The following is a 20,905-nucleotide window of genomic DNA, read 5'->3' as shown; positions in this document are numbered from 1 at the left end:
GAAAAGAAAATTTACACCACTCTTTATTTAATCTACCGACATACATATTCTTGGCACTTCCAACCGGTGGAAAGAATTATTTTTCATACTGGGTTCTACTGATAAACGGGTTCCTCGCTTTGCGATTCATCGATGTCACCAAGAAACGGTCATGCGCAAATCATTTTATTCTCTTGCGAAAATCAAAACCACCAACGCTCGTTAATTATTTCATCTCTGTTTAAAAACAATGTGGTATGGTTTGGGTGACAACGTTATACCCGGTTGAAGTTTCAAATCGGGATCCGGTGATTGTTCTGAAGGTTTTTGGAGCGAAAACTTTTGCAAAATTCCTACCAGGAAGGTGAACATACAGGATCTGGCAAGAGACTCTCCAAGGCAACGTCTCCGGCACAAACCGAAGGGAATCAACCGGTCAGTGTTGAAGATTTGTCGATTTTCATCGATGAATCGCTCCGGGCGGAAGTTTTCCGGATCTCCCCAATGCTTCGGATCCATGTGAACCGTCCGGAGACCCATGAGTATTGTTGTATTTTTTGGGATGTTGAAGCCCCCGAGAGTTGTGTCACTCAGGGCTCTACGAGGTCCACTCACCGGGACGATATGGAAATATCTTTGTACTTCGAGGAGAAAAGCTTCAGTGTAAGGAAGATTACTGCGGTCATGCTGCTGAGGTAGTTCAGTTGGGGCCAAGGTGGAGTCGATTTCTTCATGAATCTTACGTTGAATTTCCGGATGACAGACAAGCATCATCAAAGCTAAATCAATTGTAATACTGGTTGTTTGAGACCCCGCAATAAAGATATCCAGAATTATCATCGTCAATTGAAGATCGGTAAATGTGGAATTGGGATCATTCATTCTACTTTTCATTTCTTTGATGTAGGCGTAAATCAGATCATCGTCACACTTTTCTTCGCTATATTCTTGATGGTGTTTCTTGATAGTGGTCATGAAGAATTCGTTCAGCTCCAGGTTGAATTTTTTGAGCAAGTTGTACCCAGTCCATTCCGGTGCAATAAATCTAAGCCAGGGCAGCTGACTCAGAATTCCTCCGGACATGTCAAACGCCTTCGATCGATTCTGAAGCAGCTGCAAAAGTGTCACCAGTCTGCTATCATCCCTCGATATTCTTGATCCCGTTGTAAAAGTCCACAACACGTTGATAACACTCGTTGGAAGAATACTTCCTGGCCACACAGGTTTTTCTTCAAGAACCCGTATGATCCCGATTAATTCATTCAGTTCATTTTGGATCTGCAGCTGCATTGGTTGTCTTCCATACCCAGCCTGTCTCAGGTGACGAATTACGAAGTTGCGATGCTCTGCCCAAAACGGTCCATCCGTACAGGTTACTCCTAACCTATAATTGAAAGAGATTCATTAACCCTGTTCCGATGACTTAAACACCAAAAATGACATTTTACCTAGTGCCCATGGTCCTCAGGCGAATGAAAAAGTTATTTGGGCGTCCATCGAAGGCTTCCTTGTTGTGAACTTCACGCACAGCGGGATAGCCCAAGGCAACTACCACGTACTCGCGTCCCAATTTCAGTCCAATAACTTGGCTATCATACTGCCGCGCGAGGGCTTCGTACGCCAGATGGGATCCACCGGAAGCTCGGGCCAATTTCCGCACCAGCGGAGTGTTTCCCACCAGAGGTAACCATTGGGGACCTGCAATTGAAAAAAAGACAATCATTACAATTATTCATGATTTTTTCCTTATTTTTATAAAGTCAACAGTTACGTAATCTGAAGCCCTCACAACTGAGTGAGTAAGACGACTTTTGGGCGCCTGTAAGGTCGTTCTATTAATTCTTTGTCAGAAATTATCCAGGTTAGAAATACTTCGACCTTAAGTTGTTGAGAGGTTAGGTCAAACCTTTAGTCGTTAGATTGTGGTCAGGTTTTTTTGGTTAGTTGGTCACCAAGGTGGTACGAATTTTCGAATCTCAGCGTGCTCCGTTAGGCGACCAAGTTTGAGGGCCGAACCATGGTAATCCCAAACAAGATTCTGCATCTCCTTGGTATGGCTCGTGGTCCACTAATATGTTCGTCGTGTGCCGATCAAGTGTAGCTTATCCTGAACTCCCGCCTGTCATAACAAACGTTCGGGACTTTTGGGATGAAAAAACCATTGGGTTTAAAATCCCGAGGAGAAAATACATACAGGACTAGACGAAATAACTCGTATGATCCAGCCGCGAAGACGTCATCCAGCCCCAACTAAAATGACTCGCCCGACATCGAGAGCCGCTCTACACCGGGAGTATTACTCGTTAGCGAAATACTCCAACCAACGACGCTGAAAACTTCATCAAACAACTCGGAAATCGGAAACCCTTTCTTTTGTTTGGTTCCGATGCTTGGAAGACGTTTGATAGATGTCTGGTCAACATGAAATTTTGTCAGTGATGTCGCCATCGTTAATGTTTACGAAAACTCTGGTTTGGGGATTTAGCGACTATAGTTATTATTATTTCAGGTTCCTCCTTCCTCCTGCGGCTGTATCGGACAAATTCCACTCGAACGTCTGGTTTTCCTCTTGTTTGACCCATCACCGTAGATTTTTACCCTGTGGCTTTTTTTTTTCATCCGTCGTATGCCGTTCTAGTGTCGCCTATCCTGAATTCACGGCTGTCACAAGACGCACTCCGAACTTTTTTTACGCTATGACGGACTATTCCCAATAGTGACGTCATCCTACACTGATAAAAGTGGCTCGCCTGCCGTGGAGAGCCACTGTACTCTGAGAGTATCCCTCGATAGTAAAATACCTATTTCTCAAAAAGTCATGTTTTCTCCCATGAAATTCCTAAGAAAATAACGTACGACACTCCAGAATTTCATTGGAATGTTTTTCGTGCTGGCGGAGCAGCACAGCACTTCAGGATCTTAGGGTATTCTTTCGGTGTTGTGTTACCTGATTGGCAAACCTTATATGCACTGTATGCCTTAAATGCCTGGCAATTTGTTACGCAAGCTAGCGGCTTGGACAACAAGCAAAAGAACCATTCATGGCACTTTCCTAATTGTCAAGTCGTTTTTTTTTTTTCAAAAAGAAGGGATTCAAGAAGTCTCCGTTGGTTGAAATTTTCAATTCATTCAGCTTGACCGATATTGGGGCTTGAATCTATCTGACTATTACAAAAAATCTTTAAGATCATTTTTCTGTTGTTTTTGTTCGCTTTACACGTTTAAGTAATTAAGTATTTCGACGTAGGAAATCCATCAAACCATTAGCTGTAGTAGTCGTGTGTTGAGAAAATGATAGATTTCGGTTCAAATGATACTTCAAGATCATTCATGATTTTTACTTTTTCAGAGGTCTCGTAATCGAAGGCAATTGACCCTCTTGTTCTTAAAACGCTTATTTATAAAAATTTTCATCATTCATCCTGTACACTTCGCCCCATACTTGTAATATGTCAATGTCCTATCGGAACGTAGCAGAATTTACTTTCGAGTTGAAAGTTCGGTAGATTTTTAGGCTCTCAGCAACCAGTAGTTTCAACAACTAATGGAATAAAAGTAACTACCCTGCACCAAACTTCATGTCGTGCACCGGAGCGTGAGGTCCTCAAATGTTTGTAAAACCTTAATGATTCATCAGATACGAATACAATCGAAAATGATTCTGTGAGGTTCTTAGTCAAAGGCCTTAGCGATGTCCAAGTATCCACTAGCCGTTTTGCTATCTGTTGTGGTATGCTATTCACTGATATAGTTAGTTTGATTTGTAAACATTGATCGTTTCCTGATACATCCGTGCTAAACTTCGATGATTATCCGAGCTTATGGATAGTAAAAAATTTCGTACATCAGAACTTCTGGAAAGAATGGAAATCCGCCGTTGATTTTCCACATGATGAGCATGCTGTGTGGAGACACTGGAATTCCATCCGGCAAGAACAACCTTTCAAGGGATACAATTATCCACAGACTTTTAGAATATTTTGGTCACTTCACTGTAATCGGGATTAAGCATGTTATAGGGGAGTGTGAAGACGAAGCATCTCAATTGGCTAGGATTGAACTAACTCCCGCGCCTCTGGTTCAGTTTGTTCCTCATCACCCGGCACTGCTGCTTTCGCTCGAAATTTTTGAAGTTGTGACTCTTATCAAGAAATCGGCATCCTTATTTCTCGATTTCAGAACGTCGATTTTGTCGCTATTTCACAAACGCTTGACGCCATGGACTGAGATTCTGAACTCGAATCTTCCGATCTTAACATCATCGATCGTCACATAAGAAAACGCTCAGCAGCCACTAATCTACGTGCTCCCTGGGTTACGAAAGAGTTGCGACAAATGAAAGCACTCAAAAACAAAGCCTTTTGCTACTACGTGAGGCACAAGTCTCTTCACGCCAAAAACCAATATCGTAACTTAGCTTATAAAAAAGAATGCTCGCGTTGTTACCAGGACATTTTATTCGGAAACAACGTGGTTTTAAAACCAGACCCAAATCGTTTTGACAGGACATTAAGGACCAACGGAAAGAATCCGGCTTACCGCCCAATATGTTTTTGAAAGACAAGTCGACAACTTCGGACCGCGATATTTGTAACCTCTTCGCTGACAAATTCCGTAGTACTTTTCATTCTGGCCTAAAATCCTCGGACCAGTTGACTATTGCGGCTAGTAACGTCTCACATCAGAGTACTTCCTTTCATCACATCGTAGTCGATGACGATACCATCTTGAAGGCGACGGCTAAGCTGAAACACAGTTTTTCTGCAGGTCCGGATGACATACCAGCGACTTTCCTAAAGCGATACACACTACAACTGCTGACTCCTATAAAACGAATCTTCCAAGAATCGCTCACGTAATCCACGTTACAAAAAGATGACAGGAAGAATTTAAACATTTAAATTTTAAATTTATCGCGGTATTCCTGGCTTATGTCCGATTGCCAAACAGCTTGAGCTGGCTGTATTAGATCCATTTTTCTCGTATTGCAAATTTTATTTCTCTAACGAACAACATGCATTCATGTCTGAGCGCTCTACGGCAACAAAACTGTTAAAGTTCACGTCTTCTGTGCAAGACAGCTTTACCAGAGGATCTCAAACCGACCTGTTCGCAGCTTTCGACAAGGTAAACCACAAAATAGCCATCGTTAAACTCATGCTTCCGAAAATCAATCATTTTCACTGAGCCATGCTTGACTACATTCAGAGCCAAAAAATCAAAGCAGTCAAATTTTCCTTCTTCAACCAAATCATACAAACAACCATGCATGACAACGACGCTTCTGTATTTGAAACACTTTTGCGATACATGATGAGGTAAAAAAGGACGCAGACTATCAGCAACGAACGTCTCGATGCTGATTTCCTTCCCCTAACGACTTTCAACCTTTAGGATCATAACTGATATGTATCAGTTCTGAGCGATCTATGTAGGCTATCAGATGATTTTTTATTTTTCGTTTTGCCTAGAAGGACAAAATCATGACTAGGTAACCGCAATGAACTGTCCAGCATGTGCTACAGCTTTTTTGAACATGTGGTCCTGGTATTTATTCAGATTTTTCCTTTTGAAACATTAATGATCGTCTATCAATAACGAGCATTATCAACAATGATGCGAGGATAGACGTTCGGGAATGATTGAGGGAGCGACGTTCAAAATGTATCACCAAGTATGTCGTTCACCGTCGATTAGCCACGTGACGAATAGCAACGTTAGCCTCCGGTGGGGCATGGTATATCTTCTTGTATCAAGTTAGTGTTGATTTTCGACATATATTCAATAGGTACTTTTACCACGTGCGTATCACAGCACTCGGAGGTAGCATCATTCTAGCTAGAAACCATTCCTGATTGCTTTTCTTGAGCGATTTTCCGACCACTGGTTAAACTAGATCGTATCAGTATTTGAGGCTCTTTACTGGAATGGTTCCATAACAACCTGGTAGGACGGAAACTTATTGTACGAACAGGTGAATCATTTTCCAATCAATTCCCTGTCGTTCCTCAAGGGAGCTACCTAGGACCCATAACATTCCTGATCAACAAATGTACGGTAATTTAATTTTCACGCAAGCGGCTCCCGCTATCGGCTGATTATTTTTTTGGACATGAGGCAGTTGCCCAAGTTGAGCATGTGAAAGACCTTGGTGAGATCCTGGACAAACGGCTAGATTTCAAGATCCACACAAACTACATCATTGATTAAGCTTCCAGATGGCTGGGTCTTCTATTCGGCATGACAAAAGACTTTAAGAATATTTATTGTCTCAAGAATCTTTACAGCAGCTTGGTTCGATCGACACTGGAATAAATGCCTCGATTGTTTGATGCCTAGTTTGATGGCTAGTGAACGGTAGACAATGTGCAACTCGAGACCCCATGCACCCAACCTTCGGGTAGTGGTCATATCACCTCTTGTCTGCAACTCCGATTTTCTACCTCCCCGTGGTGCTAGCTGGGGTGCGAGCAACCTTAGCGGAGATCGGGTACCCAACCCCGGTGGATGCTTTGGTCGCATGCAGACTGAGTCAGGGGGCTTCGTACGCGTCTGTTCTCCATGTCAGGGGCGGCGTGCGGAGTGCAACAGCGTCCTGGTGGTGTTCGGGACCCAAAACAGCAACATCATGACGGTCCTCCTGCGAGATAGTGGGGTTAGCTGCGGGCCTTGCGAGCCTGTGACTATAAAAAACATAAGCAACGAACAACGAACAACAAATTTCGGATGGAAATCCGCAAAGACCCACGCGACGAAAAGGGACTAGCGATTGGAAGCTTGGAACATGGAACTGCCGAACTCTAAATTTTGTGGGCAGTACCCACGTGCTCTCCAACGAATTGAAGAGCCGCAAATTCGACATCGTAGCGCTGCAGGAGGTATGCTGGAAGGGCTCCATGGTACGAATGTATCCAGATGGTCGTGCCATCTACCAGAGCTGCGGCAACACACACGAGCTTCGAAGAGCTTTTATAGTGATGGGAAAGATGCAAAAGCGCGTGATCGGGTGGTGGCCGATCAACTCACGAATGTGCCGGTTGAGAATCAAGGGCCGGTTCTTCAACGTGCATCATCAACGTGCACAGCCCTCACCTCGGAAGTACCGGTGACGACAAAGACGAATTTTACGCGCAGCTGAAGCGTGAATACGACCGTTGCCCAAAACATGATATCAAGATCGTCATCGGGGATTTCAATGCTCAGGTCGGCCAGGAGGAAGAATTCAAACCGACAATTGGAAGGTTCAGCGCGCACCAGCTGACCAACGAAAACGGCCTCAGACTTATCGATTTCGCCACCTCCAAACGAATGGCCGTACGTAGTACCTTTTTCCAGCACCGCCTCTCACACAAGTACACCTGGAGATCACCGTACCAAACTCAATCACAGATCGACCACGTTTTGATTGACAGCCGGGACTTCTCGGACATCATCGACGTCAGATCCTGTCGGGGCGCCAACATCGAGTCGGACCATTAACTGGTGATGGTGAAGATGCGCCCAAAACTCTCCGTAGTGAACAACACGCGAAACCGGCGCCCGCCTCGGTTAAATATCGCGCGACTGAAGCAACCTGAGGTCGCGGCAGACTACGCGCAATCGGTCGAAGCAGCGCTGCCGGCAGAGGGCGAGCTTGACGAAGCCCCTCTCGAGGACTGTTGGGATACCATCAAAACAGCCATCAATAGTGCTGCGGAGAACGTCATCGGTTATGTGGAGCGATCTCGACGGAACGACTGGTTCGACGAGGAGTGTAGGAGGGTGATGGACGAAGAGAATGCCGCGCGGGCGGCAGTAGTGCAGAGAGGCACCCGTCGAAATGTGGAAAATCACCGACAGCGGAAGAGGCAGCGAGTCCGACTTTTCCAGGAGAAAAAGCGCCGCCTGGAGGAGGAGGAGCTCGAGGAGCTGGAGCAGCTGCATCGTTCCCAAGAAACACGAAAGTTCTATCAGAAACTTAACGCATCCCGCAAAGGCTTCGTGCCGCAAGCCGAAATGTGCCGGGATAAGGACGGGGGTATCCTGACGGACAATCGTGAGGTGATCAAAAGGTGGAAGCAGCACTTCGATGAACACCTGAACGGCGCACATGCAGGAGATCAAGACGGTGGGAGAAGGTACATCGCCGGCGTAGCCAACGACGAAGACGAGCCACTCCCAACGATGAGTGAAGTTAAGGAAGCCATTCGCCAGCTGAATAGAAACAAGTCGGCTGGGAAGGATGGCATCGCAGCTGAACTCATCAAAATGGGCCCGGACAGGTTGGCCGATTGCCTACACCGGTTGATAGTCCGGATCTGGGACATAGACCAGCTACCGGAGGAGTGGAAGGAGGGGGTAATATGCCCCATCTACAAGAAGGGCGACAAATTGGACTGTGAGAACTACCGAGCGATCACTGTCCTCAATGCCGCCTACAAAGTGTTGTCCCGAATCCTACTCCGCCGTCTAACGCCACAAGCAAACAAATTCGTGGGAAGTCATCAGGCTTCATGGAGGGACGGTCTCCTACGGCAAATCTTCCAAAAATGCCGGGAACACCAAGTCCCTACACACCATCTATTCATCGCCTTCAAAGCCGCATACGACACGATCGACCGTGACGAGCTATGGAAAATTATGGACGAGAACGGCTTTTCCGGGAAGCTGATCAGACTGATCAAGGCGACGATGGATGGGACGCAGTGCTGCGTGCGGATTTCGGGTGAGTTGTCGAGTTCATTCGAATCGCGCAGGGGGCTTCGACAAGGTGATGGTCTATCCTGCATGATGTTCAACGTAGCGCTAGAAGGTGTTATTCGACGAGCGATTGGCGAAATGCGGGGCACGATTTTCAACAGATCCAGTCAACTTATCTGCTTTGCCGATGACATTGATATAGTCGGCAGATCATCTGCGGCGGTGGAGGAGATCTACCGCAAACTGAAACGCGAAGCAGGAAGGATTGGGTTGATGATTAATACGTCCAAGACGAAGTATATGCTGGCCTGCGGATCCGAGACCGACCGAACCCGCTTGTCCAGTAATAACAAGGTCACGATCGACGGAACCCCGTCAGGTGGCGTACTGTTTTGGTTGCTTCGTCATTGTATGGAATCAACCACCATTTGTCTCTCTGGATAGATAATTACTTTTCGCTAGGATGCTTACCGTCAACACGTGAAGAGCGAAATTAAAAACTTGGGTATAATTTTGGTGGAGTCTGAAAATGGACCCAAAAGACAAAGATGGTGTTTCCTAGCAGAGCTTTTGACTATCCCGATTCGAATAATGAAATTTCACTATTTCAGTTTGATTTAGCTGTTTAAAGATTTATTTAAGTACCGTCAACTGGGGCAACATGCAACAATTTTCAACTTCAATGGCTTCTAAAAAACTTATGTTCACAGTTAATCGTATCCTTTTTGCATCAAAAGTTTTAAGGATGCTGGGACATCAAATTGGCGTAGTTAAAAAAATTATTGGTTTCTTCAGTTATTTTTAATTTTTTAAAAACATGCGATTTTCACCCTCCTTAGAAAATGGGGTAACTTGCAACAAACTTTGTTTTTAATGAAAAATCTTATGAACACGTACGAAAATTCATAGTTTTTAATATATTTGCGATGCTTTAAAGACCATTACGCATGACAACACCAATTGCAGTAGTTTTTGGGTCTGTAAAAACAAATTTTCACATTTTTTCTGAAAATAAGGATGCTGCATACATTTAGGGGCTAAATAATACTACGAAAAATTCTAAAAGCTGAAATCATAAAAATAAATGTTTGGATGAATAAAATTTAAATGTTTACAAACGCGTGATGCAAAACATTCATATTCCAACACATGGAAACGAGATTTACAAGGTATTTCTTTGATTTGCATTTTGTTGCATTTAACCCCAGACACCTAACTGAATTTTAAAAATATTCATTTAAAAAAATTGGGTGATTGTTCGAAAAATATTTTTACACCAACAATGTTGGTATAACATGAGGAAACCTGTAAAAAGTTTGTAGGCAATTTTATCAAGTCGATCCGTCATACTGGGTAAAGTTTTTTTCGACTTCAAAACATGTTAAAATTTGTACATTTATTGCTCGATTTTTCAAATGTTACATAAAAATGAAAAACTTAAGACAACTAGCTTAAGATGTGAGAAATTATGTCATCATCATTTTGTTATCATTAAAAGATAACTTTATTACAATACATTAAATTAAAAATTGATTCAATGTAGTGTTATATAAATGTTGCATCGAACCCCGCTGTTGCATGATGCCCCGTTTGACGGTATTAAAAGTTTTTAATTTAGTCGAGATCGTATGCCGTAAATGGATTACAAGAAAAACAGAAAGAGCACTGATTATTTTCTTGAAAACTCTTGTTGGTTGTTGAATTATCAGCTAAAATAAAAAAAAAACTTTTTTACGAAATATTAAAATCAATGAAAACCAAGTTTTTAAGTATGTAGTTCTGCTTAGTTTACCGAAAAGCCTTAAACAAAAATCGGTATACTTCACATTTGGTTTTCAATATGTTGAAATGCTAAAATTTCAATTAGACATCGATCTGTAACTTGAATCAAAACTAACCTTCAATATAGATCTCGCATTACCATTTTTGGAAATATTTATGCAGCGTGTTCCATTGCAAAGGAAAACAACGAGGAAGCAAAACATGCTGTCAGTGGAAACCAAAACAACTACTCATCATATAAGGTACACATGTGCTGCATTGCATGGTTTGTTGATAAGCGCATCCCACGACATGGTGGCGTCGTCGTCGGAAAATCGCATGCGTCTTCGTTTTTGTTCCATTCCTTTACCTATTCACTTTGCTTAAGGCAGAGTCTCGTGTTTCTTTCTATCGAGAACGCTGCCCGGTATGCTTATCTCAAACAAAAACACAGCTGTTTTGAGCCGGCTTTGCGAGAACTCGAGCCAAAGAAGACGAAGATGAACAACAACCGCGCACATGCTCCCGAAGTTTGGTTCGGTTCGGAACATGTATGGTTATGTAAATGAGTTCACTTTATCAGCAGAAACCGAAAGAGTTTTTGTTATGATGATTCTGAGAGCGTTAGCGCACATCGCGGAGCATACCGGTGGCTCAAAAATCCCTTTTGTTCTGGTCCCCTTTTCATGTGAGATTCCTGTTTTTTACCTGGATTTCTCTAAACACCCGGCTTTTGGTGTTAGAATATTGATGAGGACGAAAATCGCACGATACACACGTGTTCATAGTGCCGAAATAATTAAGCATGAACTTACAGTTTAAAATACTATAACTTTAATACTATTAAGTCATACTATCCATAAGCGTTTTCTATTCTTGATATTGTCAATTTTCGATTTACGCAAATCAAACTAGTTTTGTTAGTCATATAATTTTTGCTTTCCATTTTTTACAAAAGCAAAGTGGTTTGAATTATTGGAACTTGAATCGCTCCCACGCGATAGCTCTAAAAGATGACGTTACAATTGTTGAACCAAAGCCAATTTTGTCAGTCAGCAACAGTAGCAGAGCATCACTTCCTGAGTCTCTCTAATAAGACAAGTTTGATTGATGATGTGTAACTTTTTTTAAGTCTCGATTGATTACCTGGTGGATAATTCTTAGGTCGGCGTATTTCCTGGAGAAAAACAGCTATCAGAGCCGCTAGCAAAAATCCAAATAACAAAAAGGTGATCATGTTTCAATCAACTATCGTTAGTGTTCAGCACTTTGACGTTCATTGACACTCGATTGCATAACTTATAGCTCAACTACCATTTTAAACACTTAACACTTAAAATAAACTGGATTTATTTTTCAAAACACACTTTTCCTGGTAGTTTATTGAACTATCTATGTTAGAAAAACACGATCCGAGCTTTAAAAGTCAAGATTATAAACGGAACTGAAAGCAGTTATTCAATCTTAAATTGACGATAACCTAATTCAGACAGTTCTGATCACGGTGTCGAGTGGCGAGCAACTAAACGGGCGGATGCCAAGAGAGATTCTAATTTACATACTTTCGTTCGAGTCTTCCGACTCGATCGAATTGAATGAGAATAGAGCAAAAGAACGTTATCGCAGCCAAGCTCAATTGTTTTTTTTTGCGTACGCTTCTTTCTTGGAGACATCTGGTCAATGAAGGGAGCACAGTAAATAATAAATCGTGAATATTGGATAGCTCTAGATTGTGAGAAGTTTAATTTTTTTTATCAATTTAAGTTTTTCAATTAAAGTGTCTTTTTTCTTAGTGGCCGTCATTTCACACAGAACTTTTGTTTGCCTATCAACTACTATTATCATACTAAACGCTCCTTCAATTTTACAAAAAAAGGTTTTGGGGACAACGTTATTCCGTCGACACCTTCAAGATCCGGTAAGCACCCGTCTTGGCCTGGTTCTATCAAAAACGCATGCATGAAAGAGGCGAAAAATATGAACAAATTCCATTTGGCCATCGATTCACCTAAACAGCGTCGTTTTCCTGAAAATATTCAATTTCAATTATTTTTTCCCCTGTTAAATTGTAGAAAAACTCACCAGCTCCAAAAGGCATGAAATTGTCATGGTAAACCAGCTTATCCTTAGTTTCGGTCAGGAACCGTTCAGGTCTAAACACTTCCGGATCACCCCAGTACGCTTTGTCCATGTGCATCGAATGGATTGACGGTATTGCAATGGTGTTTTCGGGGATAACAAACTGTTTCAGCGGAACGGGTTGCAACGTCCTTCGAGCAATAGCCAATGGGGCTACGTTTGTGATACGTTGAATCTCCCAGATCACGGCTTCGGTGTACGGTAGATAAGGTCGATCGTCCAGCAGTGGTAATCGATAGCGACCAACGACGCTGTCCAGCTCCCGGTGGATGTTGGCCATCACTTCGGGGTGGTGGAGCATGTAGGCAATACCGAAGCCCAACGTGTTGCTTGTTGTTTCCGATCCAGCTTGGAAAAGATCTAGGCATAGACACAGTAACTGATCGTTGCTAAATGATTTGTGCAGGTTCGGCTTACGCAGCTCTTGAAGATATTCGGAGATAAAACATTCACCTTGGGTGGGGTCTTCTGATTTCAATTTTATTGTATCCTGAAAATATCAATAGAATCCTTTAAACATAAGATACATAAAAGTAAGATTTGCAGCAAATTTCCAAAAACAACTTTTGATAAAAAAAATGATATTTGCAATTTTTACGCATACAGACCCCGTTCGTTTTTGGCAACACGCCCGTAAATTTTATGTTGCCAAAATCGAATGTTGCCAAAATCGAACGGTTTTTTTTGTCACTTTTTATTTCAAATTTTTATTTCAAATTATTAAAAGTTGATGTAAAACCTTATATAATCATAAAATTTTTCAATTTGACTCAATTATATTAGTTTTAAGCAGTAAAACATGGAAAAATTCTTGTTTTAACAGTTTAAAACTATTATAAATAAGCCAAATTGAAAAATTCCATGCTAATATTATGTTTTACATTAATTTTGATTCATTCCATCCTAGTAGCTCGCACAGTGCGGACGTGTTTTCGCTGACTGCAGTGCCGGGTTTTTTTTTCTCTCGCCAAATCTTGGTGAGTTTTTTTTACCACGCGGAGTGAATTGCTATTGCTGGTTCGGTAGTTAATTGCCGGATTCCCTTACAAGAACAATTGGCTAAACTGTTCAAACGCCAAGTTGAAGCAGCATTTAGACTCCATCACCATCTACTTGGCCATATTCATCAACAGGCGGTTTCCTGTTCGCCCCACAAATCCGGATTTTCAACACCGTCAGGGCGGTTTCTCGGCAAGTTCGGTCGCTAATTGCCGTAGCTGAGTGAATTCAAAGTGGTCAAACGTTCATTTGGTTGGGTTTTTCGATTGACGTCGCCATCTTGGAGGATCAACGAAAAACCACGTGGTTGGTGCAACCGATATACACTGGCAAAAGATACCTCTGTAAGAAGTGCTAAAATAAGTGAGTCTTTTTTATTCTTTTTTTCACCTTTTCTATCTCTGTCTTATTTCCCTTTAAATATATATATTTCAAGCATTTTGAGCTTTGCTCATATTTTCAACACGGAGAACATTCGTTTTCCCGTTGAGAAATATGAGCGAAGGCGGGGGGTTATACCTTCCAACTGGGGATGATGCAAATGTCTCCTATGAAGATGAGGAGCATCTGGAGGATTCGGTTGATGCCGGTCCTTCAGATGCAAATTGTTCTCGAATGGATGACAATGTTGCATCATCCCCAGTTGAGAGGAGAGTCAACCGGCTCCGACAATATACAGAGGGTTCATCTTCCTCTGGGCCATGGGTGGTTTTCATCCGGCCCAAAGCGAATGGTAAACAGCTAAATGTGGTACAGATCACCAAAGATCTGGCGAGGTGGCCCTCTGTAACCAGTGTTACGAAATTGCGTCCGAACAAGCTGCGCGTTGTTGTGGCTAACTGGAAAGCCGCAAATGAGATTGTGGCCAGCAAATTCGTAAACCTAGAGTATCACGTCTATATCCCGTCTCGAAACGTAGAGATCGAGGGCGTGATCACTGAGATGAGCTTAGAGGCGGAGTACGTTAAATCCAACGGCGTTGGTAAGTTTAGGAGCCTCGATTCGACTTCGGTCGATATCTTGGATTGTAACCAACTCCACACTGCCACCGTCGTTAATGGAGTTAAAAAGTACTCCCCTTCGGCATCATTTCGTGTGACCTTTGCGGGTACCGCCCTCCCTCACTACGTTTTGATTGACGGAGTTTTAAGGCTACCCGTGCGACTCTTTGTGCCTCGCCCAATGGATTGCAAAAATTGCATTAAGTTGGGGCACACTGCGTCGCACTGCTGCAACAAGCGGCGGTGCCCCAAATGCGGGGAGAATCATGGGGATGGAGCGTGCTCAGCAATAGAACAGAAATGTGTCTATTGCGGGGGCTCACCTCATGAAATCTCTTCGTGCGAGGCATTTAAGAGTCGCTGGGATAATCAAAAGCGCTCTTTAAAGGAACGCTCAAAACGGTCCTATGCCGCCATATTAAAGAGCGCGGCGCCTCCGATCCAACCTCAAACAAGTAATATTTTTTCTGCGTTGCCAGTAGACAATGTAGACACGGACACAGCTGACGAAGAACAACCAGTGATATTCAAAGCTAACTCGCGTAAACGTCCAAAACCATCACCTAAGATCACCAGAATCCCAAACAAAATTCCAACATTTAGCCCTGCAGCCGCCGTTAGGCAAAAACCGCCAACTGTACAGAAAGAAAAAACATCTCCTCCTGGATTCCAAATGAATTTTACATCGCAGAATAAAATCGAAGTACCGGGAACTTCTAGTAGCTTCAACCCCAACCCGGAATCAAACTCCCAATCTGGACTTTTCAAGTTGTCGGATATTCTGAATGGAATTTTAACATTTTTCAACGTATCAGAATCAATAAGAGGCATTGTAATCTCAATGCTTCCTATAGTGAAGACATTTTTAAAGCAATTGATGCAAACTTGGCCCCTCATTTCAGTGTTTATCTCTCTCGATGGCTAATTTACGCCCAGAGGTCGGAGATATCACTGTGTTACAGTGGAATTGTCGTAGTATTATCCCTAAACTGGATCCGTTCAAATTTCTTCTTCATGAAACTAGTTGCGATATTTTTGCCCTTTCTGAAACATGGCTTTCTTCCGAATCAAACATCTCCTTCCACGATTTTAACATTATCCGTCTGGATCGCAACGATTCTTATGGAGGGTGTGTGGTACGCCACTGTCCAAATAATAACAGCTCCGATGAGCCGTCACACACACTACCAGACTAGCTGCATGATTCCTGCGCAACCGTCGATGCGCCCTCTCGTGTAGCAACGTTTGGTCGGACAAGACGTGTTTACCGGTATTGTACTGCCCTCGTGTTAAGGGTGATTTCCCCCTGGTAATTTAAGCTTGCACATTGGCGACCGTGACAGTTTTGTCGCAATCGGCAAAGGAGAAGAAAAACAATGAAGGAAATCACTCTTTCACGAGGGTTTAATCGTTAATTATATTGAAAATCAGTGAATTGTGTTGTGAAAGTGTTTGTTTTTTTTTCTGAAGGCAATAAGAACAGCGAGACGAGAGTCTGCTTGAGCTAGAGAGCCGAGAGAGGCTGTTGTGCTTATGAATATATAGCGTGCTGGGAGTCCGCTGGTTTATTTAAAAGAGGAAAAGTGATGGAAATACAAGCGCGTTGAGAGTCCGCTTGTCCATCAGTAAACAAAGCGTGTTGGGAGTCCGCTAGTAGAATTTTGAGAGAGCAGGCGCGTTGAGAGTCCGTTTGCCTCTCGTTAAAAAAAAACAGCGTGATGGGAGTCCGCTGGTAAACCTAATTAAAGAGCAAGCGCGCTGAGAGTCCGTTTGTTTTCGAATAAGCCTAGCGTGCTGGGGATCCCCTGCTGGTTCATTTGAAAGGAAAAAAAAACGATGGAAATACAAGCGCGTTGAGAGTCCGCTTGGCTATCAGTAATCAAAACGTGCTAAAAGTCCGTTAGTAGAATTTTGGGAAGAAGAGAAAAAACGTGGTTCGCTTGCCTTCCTTGGAAACAAGCATGCTGGAAGTCAGCTTGTCAGATCGAAAAAAGCAAGAAGGGAGAACAAGCGTGTGGGGAAACCGCTTGCCTTCCAGTTAGTGAAGTGTGTTTGGATGCCGCTTTATTTATGTATGAAAGTTAACTGAGAAAGTGGGAAGATGATTAAGGACACTGAGAGTGTGCTAAGAACTTAGTGAAAGAAATGCTAGCTACAAGTCAACTTTAAATTACGTCGAACAAAGGGTGCTAAAATAAATTTAGTTAAATCAAAAAAATATTGTAAGTTGAAAGAAAAAGAATAAGCATGATGGCAGAATGATGAATTGATAATTTCAGAAAAAGGCTACAGAAACTGATACTGATACTGAGCTCATGGGATTTCAAACATTTAAACGTATTCACTTAAGGAATGGGGAGTTTTTAAAATTGGAGGAATAGGAAAGGAACGAATAATGCATATGTTATGAAAATTAAAACTGAGCCTAAAATATAGAAAACTAAATAAGTATTGAGAAAAACAACATTGATCTTGAAGACGTCTAGAACTCTAGTTTAAAACCTTTTATTTAAATATCGATAAATTCTTGGGCGCTTGTTCTTGTGAATAAAGAAAACAGACAGGCGCAAAACAGTTAAAACGAGAAAGGCAATATGATAGGCATATCAGCCTTTGATAGAACAAACTTGAAAGGAGTCAGTGGAAAAGAGATATTCAGCAGCTCGTTTGTAAAAGATCTTAATGGGTACATGGTTTAAGGTGCTTGTAATAACTTGACGCTTCACCTTTCTCCAATGAAAAATGTGATAGAATTTTACCTTTGAATGCAATTTGGACGCAAGCCTTTTGGATTGTGCAAATGAAGCAATTCTACAATAGTAGATATAATATGAAACTGTAAATTCAGATACAATTTGAAGAAATGTAAAACATTGGAAATTGAACGAAGATGAAGTAGGTCTTGAAGGTTACCTTGGATTTATTTTCCGATTGTGAAAAGCTACGTTTGATGTGGTTTGATTATTGAACAGTTATTCTTTCTACTTCCTAGGCCAGTGCAACAGTTAAATGGAACCGTACAGAAAAGCGAACGGTATTTCATTCACTTTCAGTATTTCAGCTCTAATCGATTTCAGTGACAGAGAGAATAAATTGAATAGTTTAGATGATTACAACCGCAGTTAAATTCGTTTTCGCTTTGTTATGTCATCAGTATTCCATTGAAAACTGCGGAGAAGAAGGGCTATAAAAATCGGAGTTTTATGAAAGTAATGTTGATGATCAAAGAATAGTCATAAATTGGAAAAAGATTATTTTTATTTTTTTTTTAGTTATAGCTATTTATGAAATTTATGTTTAAATTGAATTCAGACTCTTAAATTCGTATCTTGCATCACTTTCGAAGTCTTCATATAAAAAGGCAGAGAGCGGAAAACAGAATACAGGAATAAAGAGACATGAGCAAGGTGATAAGGAGACAGAACACTGTATGCAAGGGTAAGGATAAATAAATGAAGGGAGAAGTAGTCGATTGAAAGCAAACTAGCAGACTGAAGATTGAAAAAAAATGATAAGCAGAAAACATAATACAAGAGACAGATGATTAGAGGAAGTTGATCAAATAAGAAAAAGTTAACGAAAGATAGATAAGGGGATACATGAGAGAGGACACTATTTAGAATCTAAAGATTAGACAGCAGCAAAGAAACTCTATTTATTCGTCTCTAATTCTGAATTGAAAATGTAAATGAAGATCACGAGCGGCTTTGGCGTACTGGTTGAAGTTCAAGTCATCTAAGCTGAGATTGAATCCCGGTCATGGTGTACATGTTCACTTTCTATGGTCTGGTGGTTTTAGCATTTTAAGATACTAGCCTAGGGTTACCATATTCCGCAACACCAAAAAGAGTACATTGAGATCATTTAACCAAAGCGTCAGGAGAAACCATATACAGTAGAATCCCGCTTATCCGAGTTTCCGGTTTCTGAGCTCCCGCATTATCCCAGCCATCATAACTTAGAAAGATGTACGTTTAAATAGAGTTAAAGAAAGATTATTTCTTCAAAGAAACATCATGTAGTGCATGTCAAGCTTCTCTTCTATGAAATAAATAGAGGAAACGTATGAAATATTGAAAGTTAGTGCATTTGCAATAAAACCGGAAATTTATTCGTATGTTCCGGTGACTAAAAGGGGTTGATATAGATGGCTCTGAAGTATATCGCGTTTAAAAATCATTCTGTGTGAGTCTATTTAGGTTATGCAAATTTCAGCTGTTTTTGAGTGTGCTTTCAGCTCCAAACAGAATTAGAAGTTTCATTATATTCAAACTTTATTTTTCAAGTTTTTTTTAGGGAAGAAGGAAGATGTGTGGTACGCCACTGTCCAAATAGTAACAGCTCCGATGAGCCGTCACACACACTACCAGACTAGCTGCATGATTCCTGCGCAACCGTCGATGCGCCCTCTCGTGTAGCAACGTTTGATCGGACAAGACGTGTTTACCGGTATTGTACTGCCCTCGTGTTAAGGGTGATTTCCCCCTGGTAATTTAAGCTTGCACAGAGGGGTGCTTTTGGGGATCAATAAGCGCCACTCCTTTTTTAGAATCCACCTCCCTTTATCAGGAGGAATTGAAGCTGTTGCATGTCATACAACTATAAGAGGTAAGGACTTATGCGTTGTCTGTTTGTACTGGCCTCATAGAGTTGCAGTGGATCGAAGTCACCTAGAGGACCTGTGCTCAGTACTTCCTGAGCCAAGGTTGATCCTGGGTGACTTCAATTCACATGGAACTGTCTGGGGAGAACAAATTGACGATAGTCGTTCTACTCTTATTTATGACATTTGTGACAGTTTCAATTTAACAATTTTGAACACGGGTGAAAAAACACGAGTACCTAAACCTCCTGCAAGACCAAGTGCAATTGACCTCTCACTCTGCTCAAATTCACTATCATTGGATTGCCAGTGGAAGGTAATCCCTGATCCCAATGGTAGTGACCACTTACCAATCAAAATCACAATCACCAATGGGGCCAGCAATTCGAATCAAACAAATATGGCATATGACCTTACAAGACACATCGACTGGAAAAAATATGCGGACACGATTACAACAGCCATCAATTCTATGAATGTTCTTCCTCCTTTGGAAGAGTATAACTTTCTAGCTTGTTTGATACATGATAGCGCAGTTTGTGCTCAAACGAAACCCATCCCAGATTCATCTGTACGTCGAAGGCCTCCTAACCCATGGTGGGACAACCAGTGTTCCAAGCTTTATAAGGACAAATCAAAAGCATTCAAAGATTTTAGAAAACATGGAACCCTCGATCATTTTCAAGCATATCAGTCCCTTGAAAATCAATTCAAAAAATTGATTAAAGGGAAAAAACTAGCACATTGGCGTACATTTGTGGAGGGTTTATCACGAGAAACGTCCTTGAATACCTTGTGGAAAGTAGCACGAAACATGCGTAATCGATCTTCAACAAATGAAAGTGAGGAACATTCATATAGATGGATATTCAACTTTGCACGGAAAGTCTGCCCCGATTCCACACCAAACCAAAAAATTGTCCGGAATATGTCCTCTGACAGGTGCAATCTGGATTCTAGCTTTTCGATGGTCGAATTCTCACTTGCCCTCCTCTCTTGCAACAATTCAGCTCCGGGAATTGATAAAATCAAGTTTAACTTGTTGAAAAACCTTCCGGATGCCGCCAAATTTCGCTTGTTAAATTTATTTAATCAATTCTTGGAGCACAACATTGTTCCCCAAGAGTGGAGACAAGTGAGAGTCATTGCTATCCAAAAGCCCGGAAAACCAGCGTCTGATCCCAATTCGTACCGTCCAATAGCGATGTTGTCTTGTATACGCAAATTGATGGAGAAAATGATATTGTTTCGTTTGGACAAATGGGTGGAAACAAATGGTCTCCTTTCAGATACTCAATTTGGGTTTCGAAGGGGCAAAGGGACAAACGATTGTCTTGCTTTGCTGTCTTCAGAGATACAAATGGCGTACGCAAAACGTGAGCAAATGGTTTCAGTGTTTCTAGACATAAAGGGAGCTTTTGATGCAGTCTCAATAGAGGTTTTATCAGACAAGTTGCACTCCCGGGGTCTGCCTCCACTATTGAACAACATCTTATACAGCTTGCTTTGTGAGAAACATCTGAACTTTGCTCACGGAGATATAGCAGTTAGAAGAATCTCTTACATGGGCCTCCCGCAGGGTTCATGTTTGAGTCCACTTTTGTACAACTTTTACGTAAGTGATATCGACAGTTGTCTCTCTGAAGGCTGCACTCTAAGACAACTTGCAGATGACGGCGTGGTGTCTGTCACAGGATCTACTAAGTCTCATCTGCACAGACCTTTACAAGATACTTTAGACAGA

At 41.9% G+C, this 20,905-nt stretch overlaps 2 protein-coding genes across 2 annotated transcripts in view; both read right to left on the bottom strand.

Moving 5' to 3' along the window:
- Window positions 1-38: 38 nt before the first annotated feature.
- LOC129756433 (probable cytochrome P450 305a1) lies at window positions 39-11,932 on the bottom strand. Its single transcript, XM_055753309.1, has 3 exons — window positions 11,566-11,932; window positions 1,428-1,677; window positions 39-1,363 (listed from the first exon to the last, which is right to left on the bottom strand). Exons 1-3 carry the CDS (start codon window positions 11,654-11,656, stop codon window positions 211-213), a joined length of 1,494 nt encoding a protein of 497 aa, XP_055609284.1. The 5' UTR covers window positions 11,657-11,932; the 3' UTR covers window positions 39-210.
- A 327-nt stretch (window positions 11,933-12,259) lies between these two features.
- LOC129756434 (methyl farnesoate epoxidase-like) overlaps window positions 12,260-20,905 on the bottom strand; it is a 30,594-nt gene continuing 21,948 nt past the window's right edge. The window contains exons 4-5 of the mRNA XM_055753310.1: window positions 12,502-13,048; window positions 12,260-12,445 (exon numbers count right to left, since the gene is read on the bottom strand). Coding sequence (XP_055609285.1) covers window positions 12,261-12,445; window positions 12,502-13,048 — 732 coding nt within the window. The 3' untranslated portion in view covers window position 12,260. The remainder of the gene's footprint in view (window positions 12,446-12,501; window positions 13,049-20,905) is intronic.

Source organism: Uranotaenia lowii, chromosome 3, assembly GCF_029784155.1.
Source record: "Uranotaenia lowii strain MFRU-FL chromosome 3, ASM2978415v1, whole genome shotgun sequence".
In the NCBI taxonomy this organism is placed as follows: domain Eukaryota; kingdom Metazoa; phylum Arthropoda; class Insecta; order Diptera; family Culicidae; genus Uranotaenia; species Uranotaenia lowii.
The sequence above is the reverse complement of the archived record's forward strand: the minus strand, read 5'-3'. Positions and strand labels throughout refer to the sequence as shown.

What these genes read in the sequence shown, in the direction of transcription:
- LOC129756433 (XM_055753309.1), bottom strand. Translation starts at nt 11,656, where the DNA reads ATGATCACCTTTTTGTTATTTGGATTTTTGCTAGCGGCTCTGATAGCT. An exon ending in ACCTAAGAATTATCCACCAG is followed by an intron (nt 1,678 to 11,565) that starts GTAATCAATCGA and finishes TTTCAATTGCAG; the next exon opens with GTCCCCAATGGTTACCTCTG. An exon ending in CTGAGGACCATGGGCACTAG is followed by an intron (nt 1,364 to 1,427) that starts GTAAAATGTCAT and finishes TTTCAATTATAG; the next exon opens with GTTAGGAGTAACCTGTACGG.